At 41.1% G+C, this 20,362-nt stretch overlaps 1 protein-coding gene across 1 annotated transcript; it reads left to right on the top strand.

Annotated features, from left to right (window-relative positions):
- The first annotated feature begins 1,008 nt into the window (after positions 1-1,008).
- gpr139 (G protein-coupled receptor 139) lies at positions 1,009-20,149 on the top strand. The gene is made up of 2 exons (XM_034220180.1): positions 1,009-1,470; positions 15,253-20,149. The coding sequence occupies exons 1-2, from the start codon at positions 1,323-1,325 to the stop codon at positions 16,239-16,241; spliced, it is 1,137 nt and encodes a 378-aa protein (XP_034076071.1). The 5' UTR covers positions 1,009-1,322; the 3' UTR covers positions 16,242-20,149.
- The last annotated feature ends 213 nt before the right edge of the window (positions 20,150-20,362 follow it).

Raw genomic sequence — 20,362 nt, 5'->3', positions numbered from 1 at the left:
ACCTGACAAGATTAACTATCAATAAAGTACACACACCTTAAATTGCTTTAATTTGGCATATCCTATTATTCGATGTTGTTGGCTGTTCAACCGACTAAACAAACACTTGTAAGACTTCCTTTTGGAGTGTGTCATAATTGCTTTCTTATTTTGTAGACCTTCAAAAGCAATTTATACAAAAGGGTCCCATAACTCCTCTCCAGCATTGTATTGTGTATTTTTCAGCTACATTGCCTTCATTAGGGCAGTAAAAGCGATTATGCAGCAGAAACCGTTAGAGGGATAACACAGTCCATTAATTAGATTTGTATGGACTTTATCGTTATTTTCACGATGGTGTCCTAGTGTGCATGTATAGAATGATAAATTCCACTTTTCACAATAAACAACCAAGGCATTTATTGGAAATGACTGACTGATAAACCACAGAAGAGGGTCTTTCTTTAGAAGCACTGTGTGTCAGCCTTCTGCTCATTAGCACATTATAACTAAGATTCAGACACATTCACACTGCATGGCAAATTAGATTTAGTCTCAACCCCCACTCCCACTCCCACGTCAAACCCACAGATCACATGTGTACTGTAACGTTTAGGAAATGCTAATAGGATTGTTTGGATTCTGCTTGTCCACTCATTATTGAAAAAACCAAAACAATCATGAGGTTACTGAATATAAAAATAAATAAAGAGATGTGCAATAAAGAGACAGATTGGCAGTGTGACAATGGCACACACACTATCATTTTCCACAGTTCATTTATCTTTTCTTGTCTGCAACAGTTTTACTATCTCTTTTATTTCCTGGCCCTCAAACAGGAACCCCTCTTTCTCTTCATGAGTCTCCCTCAGCTCCCAGCCTCCGTCTCTCTCCCTCACTTTCTAATCTTCAGCATACCCTTGCTCTCCATCCACCTTACTCCCTCCTTCTTTTGCTCCCTCCCTCCCTCCCTCCTCTTTCCTCCTCCTCCTCCTGCTGCTCTCTCGACTCGCTCTCATTCCCCCTCACTCACACTCAGGCAGCATCCTCCCCTCTCCACTTCTACCTTCATACTCACCTCTCTGCTTCTCTCACCTCCTTTCTCTCCATCACCTACTAACACATTTCATCTCTCGCATCTCCCAGTCTGTTGTCTCCCCTATACCATCACACACACTCCACCTCGTTGCCTTGCGCAAACCCAGGCGTGCACACACTCATGCTGATTGGCACCCAAGGACAGAGCACCCTCTCTCCCATCCCGGCGACCAGGCGGTTTGCTTGTGTGGCCAGCCGGCTTCTTGACACTGAGCTCAGCTGAGGAAGAGGACAAAGAAGAGGCCATGGAGCACAGCCACATCTTCCCTGTTTTTTCCCCAAATGACAGCAGTTGGAGCCCAGAGCAGCATCCCTCTGAGTTCGCCCAGGGGTGCCCTCTCGGACCACTGCCTGTCATCTACTACAGCGTCCTGCTCTGCCTCGGCCTGCCCGGTAAGAGATGTGCACACAGTGTGTTTTGATGTCTGTGTCTAATCACATGCACGTCTCATTCTGTGTTAATTTGCTCCCCAGCGGGATGCAAGAGTCACGCTTTGCATCTTGATATGATGTGTACTTGTCTGCCGGTTTGAGTGAGTGTGTGTTGTGCACAGCTGCAAAAAGTGTCACACACACAGACACATGCACACACTGTTGATTTGTCATCCTGACCTTGTGGCAATCACTTGTGCATGCACACTTATTTTGTGTGTGTTTGTCTGTGCTTTGCCTGGCCGTTTGGAGGTGGTTTTGTACATGTCTTTTTTAGGTGGAAATAGTCACGCACCACTTAAACAAATTGTGCAAAGCGTAATTAAATCTGATTGTTAACCTTTAAAACAGCACCTTTTCTGTTAGGCTGCAGTGGTTCTGGCGATGGGTGCATGACAGAGTGTGTCTGTAATGACTCAGGCTTGACCTCGGGGACAAGTGTGTGTTACGTGGCTCATCTTGGTGACCTGCATTAATGACACTTCCTTGTCATTGACTGATTAGTCCATTCACAGTCACTGTCGGACTCATTTACTGCCTCTCTCCCACTGTGTGATCTATGAGCGCTGACCTGCTCTCACACAGGGAAGCAAAGAGGTGTGTGCATACATGTGTGTATTTGAATGTGTGTGTGTTTCAGAGAGAGAGGCAGGAAACAGGTGAGATAAAAGAGGTAAAGTGGGAATGTCTATCAGAGGTATGGGGTTCAGTGAGGTTAGAAACATCCACCCTGCTTCAGCACTGAAATTCTTCAGGTGCATCCAGTGTTTTGCTATTCATCCTGATTCTGATAAATACATCTAATGACTTTGCTTGTCTTATTTGTACTAATACATTACATTAACGTAAGCTCTGCACCTCTCCTCCTTGATAAAGACTCGGAGTGAGATGTTATTTTGTCCTGGTTTAGAACAAGTCTGCAATGCATAATGAAAAGCTTTAGTACGCCAAGACTGCAGTTGCTCCACAAGATTTGCAGCCTTGTAAAAGTAAAAGTCTGTCTTTGTGATTAAATCTAGTCTAATTAATTATCCTGGTTGACAAATGAAGTCTTGCACATCATTTAATTGTTTTCTTGCCTCGAAAGTTGTATCTGTTTCTGCAGCTGAAGTCATCTTTACAAAATAGCACTAACCTGGGAGTGTAATGCAATCTTACATTTGAAATAATAGTTGAGTGCAGCAGGCTGATATTTCGCAGCAGCCGAGATCGACTTATTTAATCATTGTGACGTTCCACTCAAGCCGAATCATAAATGTTTCATGAGTGCAGCATGTGGGAGGAGTAGTGGTGTGACCTAAAGACTCACACATATTTAACACCCTCAAAGCATTTGGAGCTGTTACCCTTGATTATCAGACAGTTTTCATTAGTTATTTAAAAGCAACAGGGCTTCAGAAGGTCATCATCATGTCTGTGAGATTCTTGCAGACTTTGACCTTTAAGCTGCAGACATAGAGGGGTCACTTCGAGAGCACAAATGTGAGGGTGAAAAGCGTGAAGATTGAAGGTGATGAGGAAAGGGATTACGCAAGTTAATTGGTGGGAAGTGTGTGACCTAGGGAAATGATCAACCGACATCTCAGGTTGAACAGAATGGAGTATGGGAGGACAAGGACACCAAGGACACGAAGAAGAAGAAGAAGAAGAAGAAGAAGAAGAAGAAGAAGAAGAAGAAGAAGAAGAAGAAGAAGAAGAAGAAGAAGAAGAAGAAGAAGAAAGAAGAAGAAGAAGAAGAAGAAGAAGAAGAAGAAGAAGAAGAAGAAGAAGAAGAAGAAGAAGAAGAAGAAGAAGAAGAAGAAGAAGAAGAAGAAGAAAGAAGAAGAAGAAGAAGAAGAAGAAGAAGAAGAAGAAGAAGAAGAAGAGAGTTAAAATAAATAGATTAATAACAGCAGAGGCAGTGAAGTAGCACCTCTGAGCCCGAGTGGAGGAGACGACAGCGCTGAGACGAATTGCCACATTTTTAATTAATTGCTAACTCTCTCTCTCTGCTCACCACACCACACTGCTTGAGACAGAAGAGACATGTGCTGGCATAGCAAACAGAGACACGGCGGAGTTTCTGACATGCAGGGATTACAGAATTTAGGCCTGCTCTTTGTACGGTACAGTGTATCTCAAAGCACTCACATCTGAGACACTTACTGTAGAGTATGTTGAAGATGGTGAGTGATTTTGTGTGTCGACTCGTAACTGGATGTTAAAGCTTCTCTGAATATCCGGCCTGATACAGCTGCTTTTATGCAATGTGTTTGAGTGGAGCATTTCTCAAGCAGGGAGTTCTTTATGATGCCGTTTATCGACTCTTTACCTGCCCACTCGAGGTCACTGTTAATGCTTGAATATTTATTTAATTTGCCTGCTTTTAAATTACTTGCACATATTCCAATGGTTCAATGTTTGTAACATGTCTTTGCAGCAGGGCACAATGCAACTAAAAAGATTACATTTGTTAAATTCAATCACATTATATTACATTAGTACATCAGATAATCATAATCATTTGTGTTGCTTTCAAGTGCTCACAAAATGTACTATGTTAGGTCATTGCGAATGAGAGTTACAAATTATTATATATTATTTAAGTTGGAAGGGACATAGAAAAGCGCTATATCATTTAAACCATTATTATTATTATTATTATGATTTGTCGGAACCAGAATATGCTAATTAATATCAACTCTCAAATGTCATTGGCTAGCTTTTCCAGTGCTTATACGTGTCAAATGAAGAGGCTCAGTTGTCATGCATAATAAACCCTTTTAATAAGTGTATGGTGAATATGTGTCAACAAATGGTTGAATGGTGTTGACATGTGTGCACATTGTGCCAGCAGAAATGTGCACGTGTCGCTCCTTCCCAAGCGCACAGCAACACGCATGAGCCCACATACTTAACAGTATGTTGGTGCGTTCCTTCCCTCTTTCTTGAAGCCCCTCCTTCTTGAAGCCCCTCCATGTGTGGCTGTCGACAGTCAGCGATGTGGCACACGTGAGGGAAAATCTCCACCTACTCCAACTAATCCCTCCACCCAAAAGGGGAAATGATTGGGAATGTTCAGCGTTAACAACCCTCTGTTCCACAACACAGTGCAGGTCAGGGGTCAGCCGCTACTTAATGAAGAGGTGAGGACCTGCGATATACAGTTTGGACTATTGATCTGTCAATGTGTACAGAGAGGGCAAGGTGGGATTGGAGCTTGTTAAGAGATACTGTCTGTGTTAGAATGGACGAAGAGGAAAGAATGGGAAAGCATGTGTAAAAGATAGCGAATATTCAGTGTATCAAATGGAAATAGATTTCTGAGCTCTGGTTTGTCTCCAGTCTGCAGTCTGAGAAAAAAAGAGGGGAAGGGAAGGACAGAGAGAAAGTGTCAGCTTGTGGTGGGGAGACGAGCCAGGGGGGGGGGAGGCAAGAAAGGAGGGAGGTATTGTTTCAGGCAATAAAGCAGAGATGTTGTCGAGTGAAGTGAAATACTTTTTGTTGAACAGCTGTCACCATTGCTGAGAACCCAATTCCATGTGTTGTCTGACATTTTCTGGAAGTAATATTCGTCAATCTGAGGATAATTATGGCGCTGCTAGATCGACATTATCTTAATATATTCCTTTTTTCTTCATCTCTCATCCATTTGCCCTTCTTCGCAGCTCTTCTTTACCTCATATGCCCTCTCAAAGCTGAAATCTCATTAAAAAAAATGTGGAGAAGGTCCAAAAGCACATCATAACTGTTAGCATTGTTTACGAGCCCTTTGGACACGAGAAGCTGAGTTTGTCAGTCTGCAGTGTCTCATCAGCAGCAGCCTCGGTGTAAAGAGTCGTCTCCACCACACTTTGACTCATTGTGGCCTGTCTGTGAAATGAATGGCTGTTAGAGGTTAGCAGAGGCAGAGCACTGCAGCAACATCAATATCATTAGCAGCAACCAGGGGCCTATTTCTCTCCTAATATGCCTTAATAATAATCATCATTGAATATCTATTTTCTTTTCCTATCCTTTTATGTTTCTCATTGTTGCTGTATATTTCTTACTTTTCATCTTTCTTTTTCTTATGAGCTTCCTCCTTTTCCTCATTAACTCTCAGATCATACCCATCAAGCTCGCAATAAAATGTGTTGGATCGACATGATCACATTGTCATGGCATTACAGGCCTGATCTTTATTGCAATTTAACAGCGCCAAAACAGATTTGACACTATTAGGGAGTTTGGACCTAATTCTGAACAGTTTAAAAACTGTCAGCTAAAACATTGTTTTATCTTCAATGCATGTTTTTGTGGCTTTGCAGCAGGGTTTGGTCCTGGTTTCTGTTCCGGGGAATTAAAAAAATCTCCCTGCTTCATGTCCCGTCTGACACTTAGAGAAGACAAAAGGGAAATGGTTGTCATCAGGAACAAAGTACCTGTGACCTTTGAAGCAAGCTTTGATTTTCACCTCCTATGTTTCTCTCGTCTCTCTTCCTTTCCTCCCACTGCCTCACCCCTCTCCTATATACCCCTCTCTGTCTCATTCTGTTTTTTTTTATCTAATCCTTTCCTTCAATTCCCTCTCAATGGCCTGTTCTCTTTTAACTTCCTGTGACCTTCTTCACACCACATGTTACATCACCTTCCATCTATTTCTTCATCCCTCTCTTCTACACTCATCTCGTCTTATTAACCTCCGGATAAGCCATCAAAGCCAAACCTCAATTTCCTCCAAATGACAAAAAAAAAAGCCAATTTCAATGCTCACTTTCTTTGGCTCTTTAGGATATTTTTAAATTTTAAATTATTCTGCGTATGTAAAAGGAGCCCCATGAGAAAGCTTAAGGACTGGTGTGCGGCACCTCGTGTCTTACCACTGGTTTCAGGGGGTTAAGACGCGTAGTTTGTCGACTGCCCGTCTCAACACGTTGCTTTAGTGGCGGGATGAGTCAGCCTCGTTACACACCTCTGGGAGCACTCTCTGCCTTCTCTTTCCCGCTAAACAACGTCAATGGCCCTGTCCCTTGTCACATTAGGGGAGCAGCAGGGGGAAGCACAGACACAAAATAATTCCCACACACAAATACAGAAAGGTTTACCTGTTTAAACACAAACAAACACACACAAAAGTTGATAAGCAAATGTAGTCAGACAAACACAGCTCTCAGTTTGAGACAACTATTTTTGCCAGCAAAGATGGACTCATTTTGCATATGTCTCCAGCTGAATGTCCAGGCATGAGATGTACATGTTTCTGTACTCATGCTGTGTATGTGTTGTCCTCGAGTATCTGTTCAGAGTGTGCAGCTCTCCAACTTGTCTCTCCCCCTGCTTGGCCCCTGAGACGACAGAAAGAGCAGGAGTCAATTGTAATGAATGGGCAACCCAATGCAGGCTGGCTAGAGCTAAATGGAAATGTCAAGCTCGCTACAGATCCCTTTTGTTTGTCTGTAAAAAGCCCCATCTCAACGGGAAGCCCAAACAGAACAATACCCAGCCGGTGACAGTCAACACTTCACTGTTTCCATTTCAGGTCACCCCTCTCTGTTACACTGTGAAGGGTTTAAAATGGACCGACGGGAAGTTTATGAACAGCTTAGCTTAACAGCAAACCTTTCCTGGAACAAAAAACACTGATAAGATCATTTGAATAAACTTGATGAGAGGCAGCAGGTGTGTGTACATTACACACTTACAGCTGGAGCAGCTTTATGAAACAACGTGTGCAAAGAGTCAATAAGAACCAGCAGTAAGCCAAAACAAAAAAGGTAATATCAATCAGCTAAACAGATGCGAAGCAAAACTGAGATTAGACCTTTGATTGTTCCTCAATACTCAATGAGTTTGGACACCACCAAAGCAAAAAGACACAGAAGAGCTGCAACTAACATTCATATTCAATAGACTCCAGTGTGTCCAGAACGCAGCCGCCAGACTCCTCACCCACACCAAATCATGGCATCACATCACCCTGGTCCTCAAAGAACTCCACTGGCTCCCCCTACCTCACTGACCTCCTCATCCTCTACCAACCACCCCGGTCCCTCAGATCCACCTCAGCCGGTTTGCTTTCCATCCCCAAGGCCAAACTCCGGAGCTTTGGGGATAGAGCCTTCTCTGTGGCAGCCCCGAAGCTCTGGAACTCCCTCCCCCAAGACCTCCGTGAGTCTGAGTCCCTCACCCTGTTCCAGTCCCGCCTCAAAACCCACCTCTTCAACTCTGTATCCATAAGCCCCCCCTCTCAACCAACTTCCTCCTGACTGCTTTTCTGTTTTGTTTTGTTTCTTTGTGGCTTTGTTTTTGTTTTGTTTGTATACCCTCCCTCCCAAATGTAAAGCGTCTTTGGGTTCAAGAAAAGCGCTATAGAAATACAATTTATTATTATTATTATGCAGGGCCGGTCCTGACCTATTTGCTAGGCAATACTTTAGCTGGCCCCATATTTGAAGCGCCCCTCATGGATCGATACGCCCTTAGCAATCGCCTTACGTAGCTTTAGGTAGGTTTTTTCATTGGCAAACGTTTAGTTTTCTCTTTTACTTTATTTTATACGGAGCCCTGGAGGGTTCATAGAGAGAAAAATAAATAAAACGTGGCCACGTTTTACTTTCTCGTGCGCACGCTTTAGTAACTTGTGCGCACGAGTTACTAAAGCGTGCGCACGAGTTACTAAAGCGTGCACACGAGTTAATAAAGCGTGGCCTCGTTTTGTGTGTGTGTGTGTGTGTGTGTGTGTGTGTGTGTGTGTGTGTGTGTGTGTGTGGTAATTTTAAAACAAATGCCGGTGGTGTCGGATACACACGAACACGCACACAGAGCGGAGCTGAGCACACATGCACACACACACATCATGCGCCCCGGTGACAGGACATCTCCTTCATAAAACGAGGGAATACTCTGGTAGTTCGATGTGTGTATAGGTGTGTGTGGTTAAACGTAGCAGCCTCGATCTCTATTCAGCGGTTCTAATGAAGGGAAACGCAGTGAAGTAAACAGTAAAAGGCACAGCTCTTTGCAGCTGGTGCTGCTCTTCTCAGATTCTGCTGAGTTACACGTTACTGCCTCCAGTGCCCTGTACGACGAAGCCAGTTCAACAGACCCTGGACCTGGATATGTTCGATTTACCCGGTTAACTGACCCTAACAAACGTGATGGAGACAAACATGGAGACGCGTGCTGACAGCGCAGCGTCATACTTCATGAATGAATAGTGTAAATAGCAAATCCTGCTTCGTAGTACAGGCCACTGGTGCCGCAGAGATTTCATAAAGTGAAGGAGGTTTTCCTTCTATAAAACAGCTGTGGGCAGCAGATACTGTGAGTCACGGACAGGAATCCCTCAATTTAAATAAAACGAGGCCATGCTTTATTAACTCGTGCGCACACTTTAGTAACTCGTGCGCACGTTTTAGTAACTTGTGCGCGCGCTTCAGTAACTCGTGCGCACGAGTTACTAAAGCGTGCGCACGAGAAAGTAAAACGTGGCCACGTTTTATTTATTTTTCTCTCTATGAACCCTCCAGGGCTCTGTAATTTTATTACCAAAGTTTGGTAAAACCATACTTCAAGGATGCTTGTCAGCTTGATCTTGACACATAAAGTACATAGTGTTGGAAAATTATAATAATACAACCCAGTCTCACGACATTTCGTGTTATAGTCATGACATTTAATCTATTGATTCGTGTTCACCAACACGATTTTCCCCTTTTTTTCGTGTCACACAGAACGATTTTAAAAGCAATGTATTTCTATTGGTAGTGTGTTTCGTGCCTGCACAATGTCTTTTTGCTTCCGACCGGAAGCTGTGTGGTTCATAAAAACATGTTCTTACTCAATATCAAGCCACAATTATTGTTTTTAAATCGTATAATGTCGGACTTTTTTTGCCGTCCGTGAGGAAAAGAAATGGGGCTCAGAACCTCAGAATACTGAAATCTGTATTTTATAAATCTTTTTTTCCTTTTAATTTATTATTCTTTTCTAAATAACACACTGTTATTTACTCAACAATAACACACAATTATCCTTGTTTTTATTTATTTGTTTAATTCTATAATCTCTGTCTTTTTTGCCGTCCGTCAGGAACTGAATTTCAAAATAAAATAACCGGAAACAGATACACACCCACTGAACTGATTACCCAAGATCCTCAGCTATGGTTGAAGCTCGGTGATTGGATTGTTTAGCCGCAATGCACGTTGGGATATGGTGTTTATGCGATATGAAATCCAAAGACCATTTAAAAAAAAAAAAAAAACTTTAATCCGAGTGTTCTTGCTTTTCTCTTTGGAAGTCATCACATAACGGCATTGTAATACACAGTTCGGCTGCATTAAATACTACACATCTGCCGTAGTTCCCTGATTAGAAGACTTCTGGACAAACTGGAAGAAATGCCACGAAACTGAATATGTGACGTAGATCATAAATATATCAGCAATAAAACAACATCTTCAATTTCTCTTCACACAATACGTCTCCTTGCAGTATCAATACTAATTCGGCTGACTTTTATATTTGATCCAATTGGTAGATAGGTTATATTTACACCTTAACGGTGCACAGCTGATAGAAAAGGACTTGTAGTTTTTAAAGATATTACTGATTTTCTTTGAATATAAAAATGTAAATACTGAGTTGAAAGAATAGTCAGGGGTTTTGGGTGATGGGAGACACATCTATGGAATCAGAATTTAAATAGCTTACTATTAAATGATGGATATACCTTTCTGTCTGTGATGTTTTACAAATCAGATATTAATGTGTAGAAGTAAAACATGTGAAACAATATAGCAATATCCTGTAAAATTATGTGAAAACATGAATAAAACCACATCTTCAGATGTTATACATACATAAGTCTCCTACACTAATAATAAGTTATTATGGCATTGTATGCTGTGTGTACCTTGTGTGCACCGCCTAGTGGTTAAAGCACATTATTTAATATGTTATATTTGATGAAACAAATATAAAGAGTACATACAAAATAGGGGGAAAGTAGAAGGTCAATGATAGAAATATAGAATATAAAAAATCAAGAAGATACTGTAAGTGATCTCTACAATAAAACAGTTTAGTGCCGGATGTACAAAGATATTAATAGGAGGATGTGCAAAACAGAAAAACGAATTAACCTTTATTTAAAAATTAAAGAATACTTTAGATTAAGGTCTTCTTTTAAATAAGAAAAAAGCTTTGGGGGTATCTATCTACAGATAAATATTAAGCCTGACAAAGTACTTAACGTCTAATATATTGCTTTCCTGCAGTGTTAACTATGTTGAATCACTTATTTTAACTGATATTATACATATGAATTATACTCTTATAAGATGTATGTAGATAGTATAAGAAATGTGCAGAATTTGACAGTTTAATGGTGGAGGTATACACACATATTGATAGATGTCTTGTAATGCACTGTTGAGGAATCTGCGACCCAAGTTTTTCATTCATTGCATAACTTCACCGTAGTTGTGTCTATGATATGTTAATAAACCTTTGAAAATCTTGAAATCTTGAAAGGGATGTGCAAAATAGCCATTATACAGTCTTTAATTAACTATTAGTAGAGAATAACGAGTAATGAATATACTTTATAGAGATCTGCAAGGCAAGGCAAGGCAAGGCAAGTTTATTTATATAGCACTTTTCAACACAAGGCAATTCAAAGTGCTTTACAAAAAATGAAAGACATTAAGAAAAAGGCATTTAAAATCAGTCATTAAAAAGAAAAGCTAATAAAATAAACATTAAAAGAAAAAATACATGGATAAAAGTTTCAGTGCAGTCTAAGATATGAATGAATTAAACATGAAAAGAAAAAGTACATGGATAAAAGTTACAGTGCAGTCTAAGATATGAATAGTTCAATTAAAAGCAGCGACAAAAAGAAAAGTCTTCAGCCTGGATTTAAAAGTAGTCAGAGTTGCAGCGGACCTGCAGGTTTCTGGGAGTTTGTTCCAGATATTTGGAGCATAATAACTGAACGCTGCTTCTCCATGTTTAGTTCTGACTCTGGGGACAGAAAGCTGACCAGTCCCTGAAGACCTGAGAGATCTGGATGGTTTATAATTTAGCAGGAGGTCAGAAATGTATTTTGGGCCTAAACCATTCAGTGCTTTATAAACCAGCAGCAGTATTTTGAAATCTATTCTTTGACACACAGGAAGCCAGTGTAAAGACTTCAGAACTGGAGTGATGTGATCCACTTTCTTAGTGTTAGTGAGGACTCGAGCAGCATTTTAAAACGTATGTGGTAAGTTGCCAAAGTGCTTTTTTCTGAACGTTCATCAGTATTATAATCAAAAAGAGAAATATGAACGTTAGTTTTTACTGAAATGATCAAATAAAGTCAACATCTCACAGTCTTTACTGAGCTGTGGGGTTTGTTCAACTTTTAAAAGATGTTTGAATGGTGATATACACAGTGATAGATGTTAAGGACTAACGTTTATAATAAATACATTTATGATTTTAAGATATTTTCATACAATCATACGTATTGGGATCATTTGTATTAATGTGGACGGAGGGAGAGGGTGACGAGCATAAGTTTCACTTTCCTTTTTTATTTCAATTCCAACTTTGGTCATGAAGAATATGTTTCTCTGTTGTCCCCGTTCATAAAGCATAAAGCAACAGCATCAGAGCACGGTGCAGAGTCTCTAGATGAGTCCCTCGTTCTTATTAAACATCCATGTTGTAGTCCGCTGTATAGAAAACTGTAGTTTCCATAGTTTCCCCACAGCAGCAGACGCACATTCATGACGTCCGCTGGCGAATCATAAACACGTCGGATAGTGAAAGTGCATTCGGATTCTCTAAAGTACCGCGGTCTCTTCTCCTAAGTCCTTTTGAATTCTCCTATCCACTACCCCTTAACCCCGTGACGTTTCACTCAGAGGTCAAGGAATAGGAGATAGGGTTAGAATTTAGGAGCTGATTTTTGGATTATCGGAACGCAACCTTGGTGTGTATCGCAATGATGCTGTTTCCTGTTACTTTATTTTGAAATTCACTTCCTGACAGACGGCAAAAAAGCCAGAGATTATAGAATTAAACAAATAAATAAAAACAAGGATAATTGTTTGTTATTATTGAGTAAATAACAGTGTGTTATTTAGAAAATAATAACAAATTAGAAGGAAAAAAGATTTAAAAAATACAGATTTCAGTATTCTGAGGCTCTGAGCCCCATTTCTTTTTTTGAGTAAGAACGGTAAGAACATGTTTTTATGAACCCCACAGCTTCCGGTCTTCCAAGACCCGACCGGACAAAAAGACGTGGTGCAGGCAAACGAAATGCCGTGAGACTGGGTTGAATAATATCATTATAATCAATATATATTCTTTGAAATTACCACGGTTTGTTATATTTATTCCTTTATTAAAACACCTGTAATACAAATGTGAGCATACAAAAAAGCAAGATAATTAAATTAATTATGACCGTTCATCTAAATATATACAGATGTATTCTGGGACTAGAGCTGAACTAAAGATAAATATCTCCAATACAATTTATTCTTGAAGCACATGCAGTTAACAGGGTTATTACAGAAATCTCATAATGCTTATTATGAAGATATTTCTCCTTGAATCCAAGGTTAATCTAAAATACAATGTAATATGGGCCAAACTGATCAGCAGCAAAGAAGAAGCAACAGACCGATAGTGTAGGACCAATAGCTAAAAAAAAGAATCAATAAACACACCAAGATTCGACATGAAAGCAATTTAACTTGCCTGTGCAGGTCGGCCTGGTGTGAGGGCCGGGGGGGGGGGGGGGGGGGTGTATCCAGCAGCCTACATGTACACTTATATTGGCCTGTCCAATCTTGTAAACTGCTTTGACGTGTTATTTATGTTTATTGATAGATTGTACGTAATTGATCTGTGTGTATGTGCGTGCATGGATAGACATGTGTTAGTGTGTGTGTACGTGTGCGTGTGGTGTGTCTTCCTTTGCAAATCTTCCAGTCTGGGAAGGACATCTTTAGTCATTATCTGGAGCCGCCTTGTAATTTGTAATCAGTTGATCGTGGTTGAGGCTGCGAAGTGTGATGTACCAGACTCCTAGCTGCCATATTTAATCCGATCCCAGATCTATTACTGTCGAGGGAGGCAGGACCACAGGACACACACACACACATATATATATATATATACACACACACACACACACACACAGTGACAGCTGCTAAGTGCATTGATGTCTCATGATGCTGCAATGCAATTTAATGTCAGAGGCATCTTTGTCTGATGTCTTCGTGTTTCATCAGCAAGTTTAGCTTGTTGTGGATTGTTAGCAACAGTAGAGAGTGGATATATTACTAAAGTACAGCATGTGAACTGAATCTTTGGATACATTGAAAAAGATTTTGGCCTCTGAATTTTACACTTCATGCGTTAAATGTTCTTAATGTGATGACACAATACTGTCTCCTTTAAGACAAAGACATGTCCAAATACTTAAAGGCTTATTCAGAATTAAAATCATATTCTTTCTTACAAAAACCAATTTGAAAACAATCCGCATAGTATTGTTTTTCATTAGATGAAAGCTATTTATTTCCAAAATGGTCAGATATTCAGGAACTACAAGTTTAGGTGTTCCTTTGTTTGTTATAAAAACAGAGGGCTTCTTTTATTATTATTTTCAATTACATGATTTTATTGTACATCCATGGAACACTACAGTGTTACAAACAAATATATTGTTAACTGTCTCCTCCAGGTTTGTGAAAGGCTCACAACCTTTAAACACAACTGTCACGTGATGAAAATCACCTGGGATAATTTGCAAGGAGAGCAGGGAACTGAATGTGACAACAAAGAAAGAAGACGTATAATGAGCCAATTTAATACAGTCACCACACTGAAGCTCTGCTCCTACTGTCTGATTCAGAACACAGAGGTCACACTTTGGAAGAAGCAGCTTTGAGATAAATCACATACAGGTCTGGTTATGTTCTTTTCAGTGAAAAATGTAGGAGTAGTAGTCCTCTGTCCTTGGATATTCTGCTCTCCTGTTGCAATAAATAATAAATAATATAGGCAGGTGAAATTGTATCTGGCAACATGGAAGAGAAGGTATGATGGTATATGTCGAGGATATGGAGTGAGATTAAAAAGCAAGAGACAGACAGGCGGGGTGTCCTTGTGCTTTGTTTTAGAAACTAAATTGCCGGCGGCAGGGTGTTAGGCAGGCAGGCAGTAGTGAACTCAGCAGATTGCCAAGACTGTGATGCTGCACGTTGCCCTCCTGTTTTTTTGTCGTGGTTTTATTATTTATTCGTGATAACAGTGTGGCCAAAGGCAGAGGCAGGTGCTGCTGGAATGACACAGCAGGTGTAGATGAAGTGGAAAAGGGAAAAGAGCAATAACCAGAGGAGACTAAAAGGAGAGCTGTTTGAAAGTGGTACATGCTGACTGGGGAAGATAACAGATATTTCTTTATGCACTGAGCAGCATGAAACTGAAAGTAAATGTTTGCTTGCAGCTTTTGATGGTGCTGAAAATTGTTTGTATTGTGTGCTAGTGCAGTTTCATTTGTCTGTTACCTTTAGTGTATGTCCACTGCATCTCAATTGCTTTCATGTTTTTTGTTGCCTCTTTTCAATGTCCACTAACATTGAATTATTCTCTTTCCTTCCCTGCCCCAACCTGTGTCCACTACATTTCCAATCTTATCATACTTTCACTTCTATCTATATTTCCTCCACCTATCTTCTTCCAATCACCTTCCCTAATCCTTCCACCACCTAGCTAACATCCTAACAGTGGTCATCCTGTCCCAGCTGGTGCTGCGTCGTCAGAAGTCCTCCTACAACTATCTCCTGGCTCTGGCAGCCGCCGACATCCTGGTCCTGCTCCTCATCGTGTTTGTCGACTTCATTTTGGAGGATTTTATTTTGGGCACGGCGCTGCCTCCATCACTAAACAATGCAGTGCAGGTTCTGGAGTTCTCCTCCATCCACACCTCCATCTGGATCACCGTGCCTCTCACCATTGACCGTTACATCGCTGTTTGCCACCCTCTGCGCTACCATACAGTCTCCTACCCAGCCCGCACACGGAGGGTGATCTTCGCTGTGTATATTGGGTGCTTGCTCTCCGCAGCGCCTTACTACTGGTGGCCTGAGCTGTGGCACAGCCTGTCCGGGGTGGGCGACGGTGATGGAGGAGGAGGAGGGGAGGGAAACGGGAGGACCGTGATCCAGCATGTCCTGGTGTGGGCCCACTGCGCCACAGTCTACCTGCTCCCCTGCACAGTCTTCTTCTCCCTTAACGCTGTCATCGTGCGTAAGCTGCGCAGACGCCGCAGCTGCTTTCGTCTGCGTGGCTACTCTACAGGCAAAACCACTGCCATTCTCCTGGCTATAACCTCCATTTTTGCTGTTTTGTGGGCGCCACGTACCCTCATGATCCTGTACCACTTTTACTCCTCTCCTCCAACCTCGCAGAGGGCAGGCAGATTGCTCCATGTGCTCACCGATCTGGCCAACATGCTAGCACTGCTCAACACCGGGGTCAACTTCTTCCTCTACTGCTTCATCAGCAAGCGCTTCAGGGGAATGGCAGCCAACGTGCTGCGAGCCCTGGTCCGCTGCCGGAAGCAGCAGAAGCCTTTCTACGCCAGCCACAACTTTTCCATCACAAGCAGCCCCTGGATCTCACCAGCCAACTCCCACTGCATCAAGATGTTGGTGTACCAGTACGACAAAAACGGGAAGCCCATCTGTATATCTTCTTGAGTCCTCAGCCATGGTAGCTACCCCAACCTTCAGTTGTTGGGAAGCATATTCAGGCATTGTCTCCTTGGTGACAAGCTCTGCTCCCTTGGGACTCTTCGAGGCTTGAAAATGTCAACACACCCCGAGAGCACATAGGTTCAGTTAGCTAGCTTTGAGCGATAACAAAGCGGTTGGCTAGCAAGATGGAAACTGCAGATCCGTACTTAACAGAAAATGGCTTCTTATGTTCAAAACTGTATTCAAAAGGCAGCAACCAGCATCAAATAACTAATGATTATTTTCTCCATGCAAAAAAATACAGCTACTGTATGACTGACTCTAGACTTACGGACTGATCAAGGGATATCAACCCCCACCTCTCACTGACTTTAATGAGCCACAGTGCAAAATAATAAACTGGCAACTATTATCTAGTATCCTCTGTGAAGCTTCAAATACTAAGACATTGATTTATTTATGGACGGTCTCTGTTGCACACTGCTGCCAACGATGAGGAGCTGCGTCTTTGTCCGTTGGGAGACATTCCCAAAAAGCAGAGATTTCCAGTCAGAGTCTTGGCACTGAACATCTCACCTCGAGGGGTGACACCACTCAGGCAGAGTCATCAACGGTTCTGGCTGTGTCTCAAGCAATGTTCAAAAAGCGCTGTCATTTCCAGTTTAATATGCAGAGGAGTCTCAATGGCATGTTAATTTGGGCTACCATCAAATGAACAGCCCTACCTGACCTTTATCTTGTGTGTGCCAAGTTCATCCTAGCAGTGCAGGTCTCTCTGCTTATTGTTGGGTAAATATGTATTATTTGGTAATGGTAGACTGTTATTGTGGCTTCACATAAAAATAAGACAAAAAATATGACTTGTGCAAAGTGTCATTAAACTAGTAATCACATATCCAATATTAGGAAGAGGAAATGTCTGCTATGAGTAGATAGTCCTCTATTAACTATTAATGGTCCGTGATGACTTACTGTTAACCACTATCTGGATGAATATAATGAATGTAACAGCTGTATAACCCTTTAGCTTTTTTGAAAGACTGAGTGATAAAGAGAGAGATAGAGATGACGTACACATCTGTACTCCTTTATTTGTTTTTTGTTTTTCCTCATCCAAGGTTTTCTGCCCCATGGTGCAGCAGTGAATTTGGTCTCAGGGCCACAGTAACACATTTCAGCTCTACTCATTCTGCTGCTGGCTGATGGCAATTCAGTAACATTTCACATCCAAACACAGTCACGTAGATCAACTCTGTCTCAGTGCTGCCAGAGTCCTGCCCAGTAACAAACCATAAATGTTAACACACACTAACACTCACACACACATGAAGAACACACTTACTGTACACTCACATTGTGCTCTGTATTGCCCACAGAACGAGCACATTGAGATCAATGCACATCCATTCTGCAGACACCTTGGAGCATTAGCAGCGTTCATCTATCTAGCGAGAAAGGAACTGAGCCAAGGGGCAGATTTCTGTTCATATCTGCCTGAAGATATGAGACACATCAGGCTTTGTTTGAATGGATATGGCTTTAAATCGGATGAATGTTATGTGCATCTGTCAGAGCTGATAAAGCCATGCCCTTCAAACTCTTGTTCGACACTGTTGGAGACACTTTAGGCGGTCACTGCAGGTTGTGATTAACACAAAAAAACAGGCTGCAGCTGAAAATAAGGGCAAGAGCTTGAAAGTGTTGGCTGCTTTTCAAGGTTATAATAACAGTACTAACCAGCTTTATTGCTGAGAGGTTGTATAATCCTGACTTAACGAGACATGTCTTTTAGAGCAAGGAGTGTTCACCCTGTTTTAACAAATTGCCAGTTTAATGATATTAGTTAAATAGGTAGGTAACTATTGTATCTTTACCATGACTGTGTATTTGAGTGTATTTACATTTCCAACTCAGCGTCTTGCTGGATGATGTCAAATAACATAGAAGTATACATTTACTTTTTAGTGTTTCTCTTGGTGCTTAAAGTGTGCGTTTAAACCCAAGTTCAACAAATGCGCTTTTCTTTTTGAAAACATGAAAATATTTATTTACGTCTCTACCTCCCATTTCATTTGAACATGGTAGCAGTATATGGTCATATCTGATATACCAATCAAATTGCTCCTGCTATCCCTCCTGCATGCACCTCACAAGTAGGTAACATTTTTGGAAAAACCTCCCACTATGTGTAGCAATGTCAATTTTTGTAACAGATCTGAGCAGATCAATTATATTATGGGCAAATTCAAAGACCAGTTTAAACTTTAAAAACATTTTCTTTTTTTTTATCTTCCATTTCAATTCAGAGGATTGAAACACTTTTTATCCAAGTGCTGTTGGCACTACTTCTTATTCTTGGAAATGTCCAATATTCTTTCCATTCAACGATTTTGTAGCGAACCTGTTGCCCAACTTCCTAATTCCCTCCTTTTCAGTTCAGCTATGCACTTCTTGACTGGCTCCTCCACTCTCAATTCTCATTTCTTTGTTCTTTACAAATTGATTTTCTTCCAAATGACTGTGCGAATGAGGGAGCTTTAACTGCCACTCTCTCTCTCTCACCTCCTTCACTCTGCAGACCCGCTGCTCATTCCTCTTTTCTCCCACTTTATGTCAAATGCTCTTGCTCAAAGTTAATTTCACAAGTGTCCTTTTTACTCGTTATCTGATAACATTGAAGTCATCTGTGCTACATCGCTCCATGAATCCTCATCAGAAAATGGATCCATGGGTAGGGACCTTGAGATGAAAGTGGTGTATGTTAAGCGTTATTTCATGGAGATGAACGGCCAAATGGTCGATAACTGATAATCAGTCAGCTTTGACTCCAGGTCCATCAAAGTCACCCTTAGCAGTGGTTGCATTTCATTTAGTGTAAAGGCTTTAAAATGCATGCTTTGATCCTTAATCAATACTGCATAATGATCCGACAATGATCATTAAGAAAGTTAGATAACAAGAAATTATTTAGGCTTCAGACTGAGGAACTCATGCCAGATCAATGTTGTCATGACATTCATTCTCGTGCAACCCAATCCATTGTTTCAAGCAATGTTAATGTGACATTTGTGGGAAAACAAGCGCCTCCTGGGAGTTACACAGGCATGCTGGGAAACCAAAGCAGATGATTTGGGGGTGTTGAAAGAGGGTCACATGCGGGTGTCTCTTCGTCTACCACGTGAGGCGCTCGGGAGAAGGTGGGAGGTGTGTGTGTGAGGGGGGACCATGCCAAGTAATCATCCCTATTACATAAGAGAAAACAAGTAATGCCCAAGATCTGTGTTTTCTTCATCCAGATATTAAAAAGATAACCAAACATAAATCAATCAGAGGGTGGAATTGTATTTCCTCTCTGTCTCTCTCTCTTTACCTGTGAAGCTCTACTGTGTGTGTGTGTGTGTGTGTGTGTGTGTGTGTGTGTGTGTGTGTGTGTGTGTGTGTGTGTGTGTGTGTGTGTGTGTGTGTACACACATAATGTCCGTCTTAAACAGAAATAAGCTTTAAAAAGTGTTTGTGCCATAGGACCATTATGTATGTAAGATGTGTATTTATACTCAATCATGATGAATATAATTACATGCAGCACAGCATTATAAGGATATATCCATGAATGTAAACTTAAGCTTCAGGCAATTTTATTGGTATTTTACTGATTGTGATTTTCTACTCAATTACCTGTGTTGAGTATTTACTTTGTTCCTCCATGGCAGTTTTTCTGAACTGTGTTTTTTGATTGTACTGGAGTAATCATAGGCTTGCATAATTCAGCTGTTCCTCCTAATGAATGTATTAATTGTATAAAGAGTATGTATTACTGTGTTGTGTGAAGATATGCAGAAAAGTATTGACTATTATCAATCTTATTGATTAAAGAAATAAAGAACAGTATCTCTATGGATTGAGATGTAGTGCTTCGATTGGGCAGTGTCTTTTTTCTACATGTGAGAACGCACTCTTGACTTAAAGGTGCGGTTGGTCATTTTGGAGAAACTCGAGATCGTTAGAATTTGAAAATACACAGCCGGAAAAAATCTGCCACTTCCTTACAGAGCCCCTCCCCCAACACACACGAACACGCATGACCAATGAGGGCACGAGATAAGTTTGTGCACAGATGGAAGGCT

This window comes from Gymnodraco acuticeps, unplaced genomic scaffold (genome assembly GCF_902827175.1).
Source record: "Gymnodraco acuticeps unplaced genomic scaffold, fGymAcu1.1, whole genome shotgun sequence".
NCBI lineage: Eukaryota > Metazoa > Chordata > Actinopteri > Perciformes > Bathydraconidae > Gymnodraco > Gymnodraco acuticeps.
Note: the sequence above shows the minus strand (reverse complement) of the source record. Positions and strands in the feature narration are given on the sequence as shown.

What these genes read in the sequence shown, in the direction of transcription:
- gpr139 (XM_034220180.1), top strand. Translation starts at nt 1,323, where the DNA reads ATGGAGCACAGCCACATCTTCCCTGTTTTTTCCCCAAATGACAGCAGT. An exon ending in GCTCTGCCTCGGCCTGCCCG is followed by an intron (nt 1,471 to 15,252) that starts GTAAGAGATGTG and finishes TCCACCACCTAG; the next exon opens with CTAACATCCTAACAGTGGTC.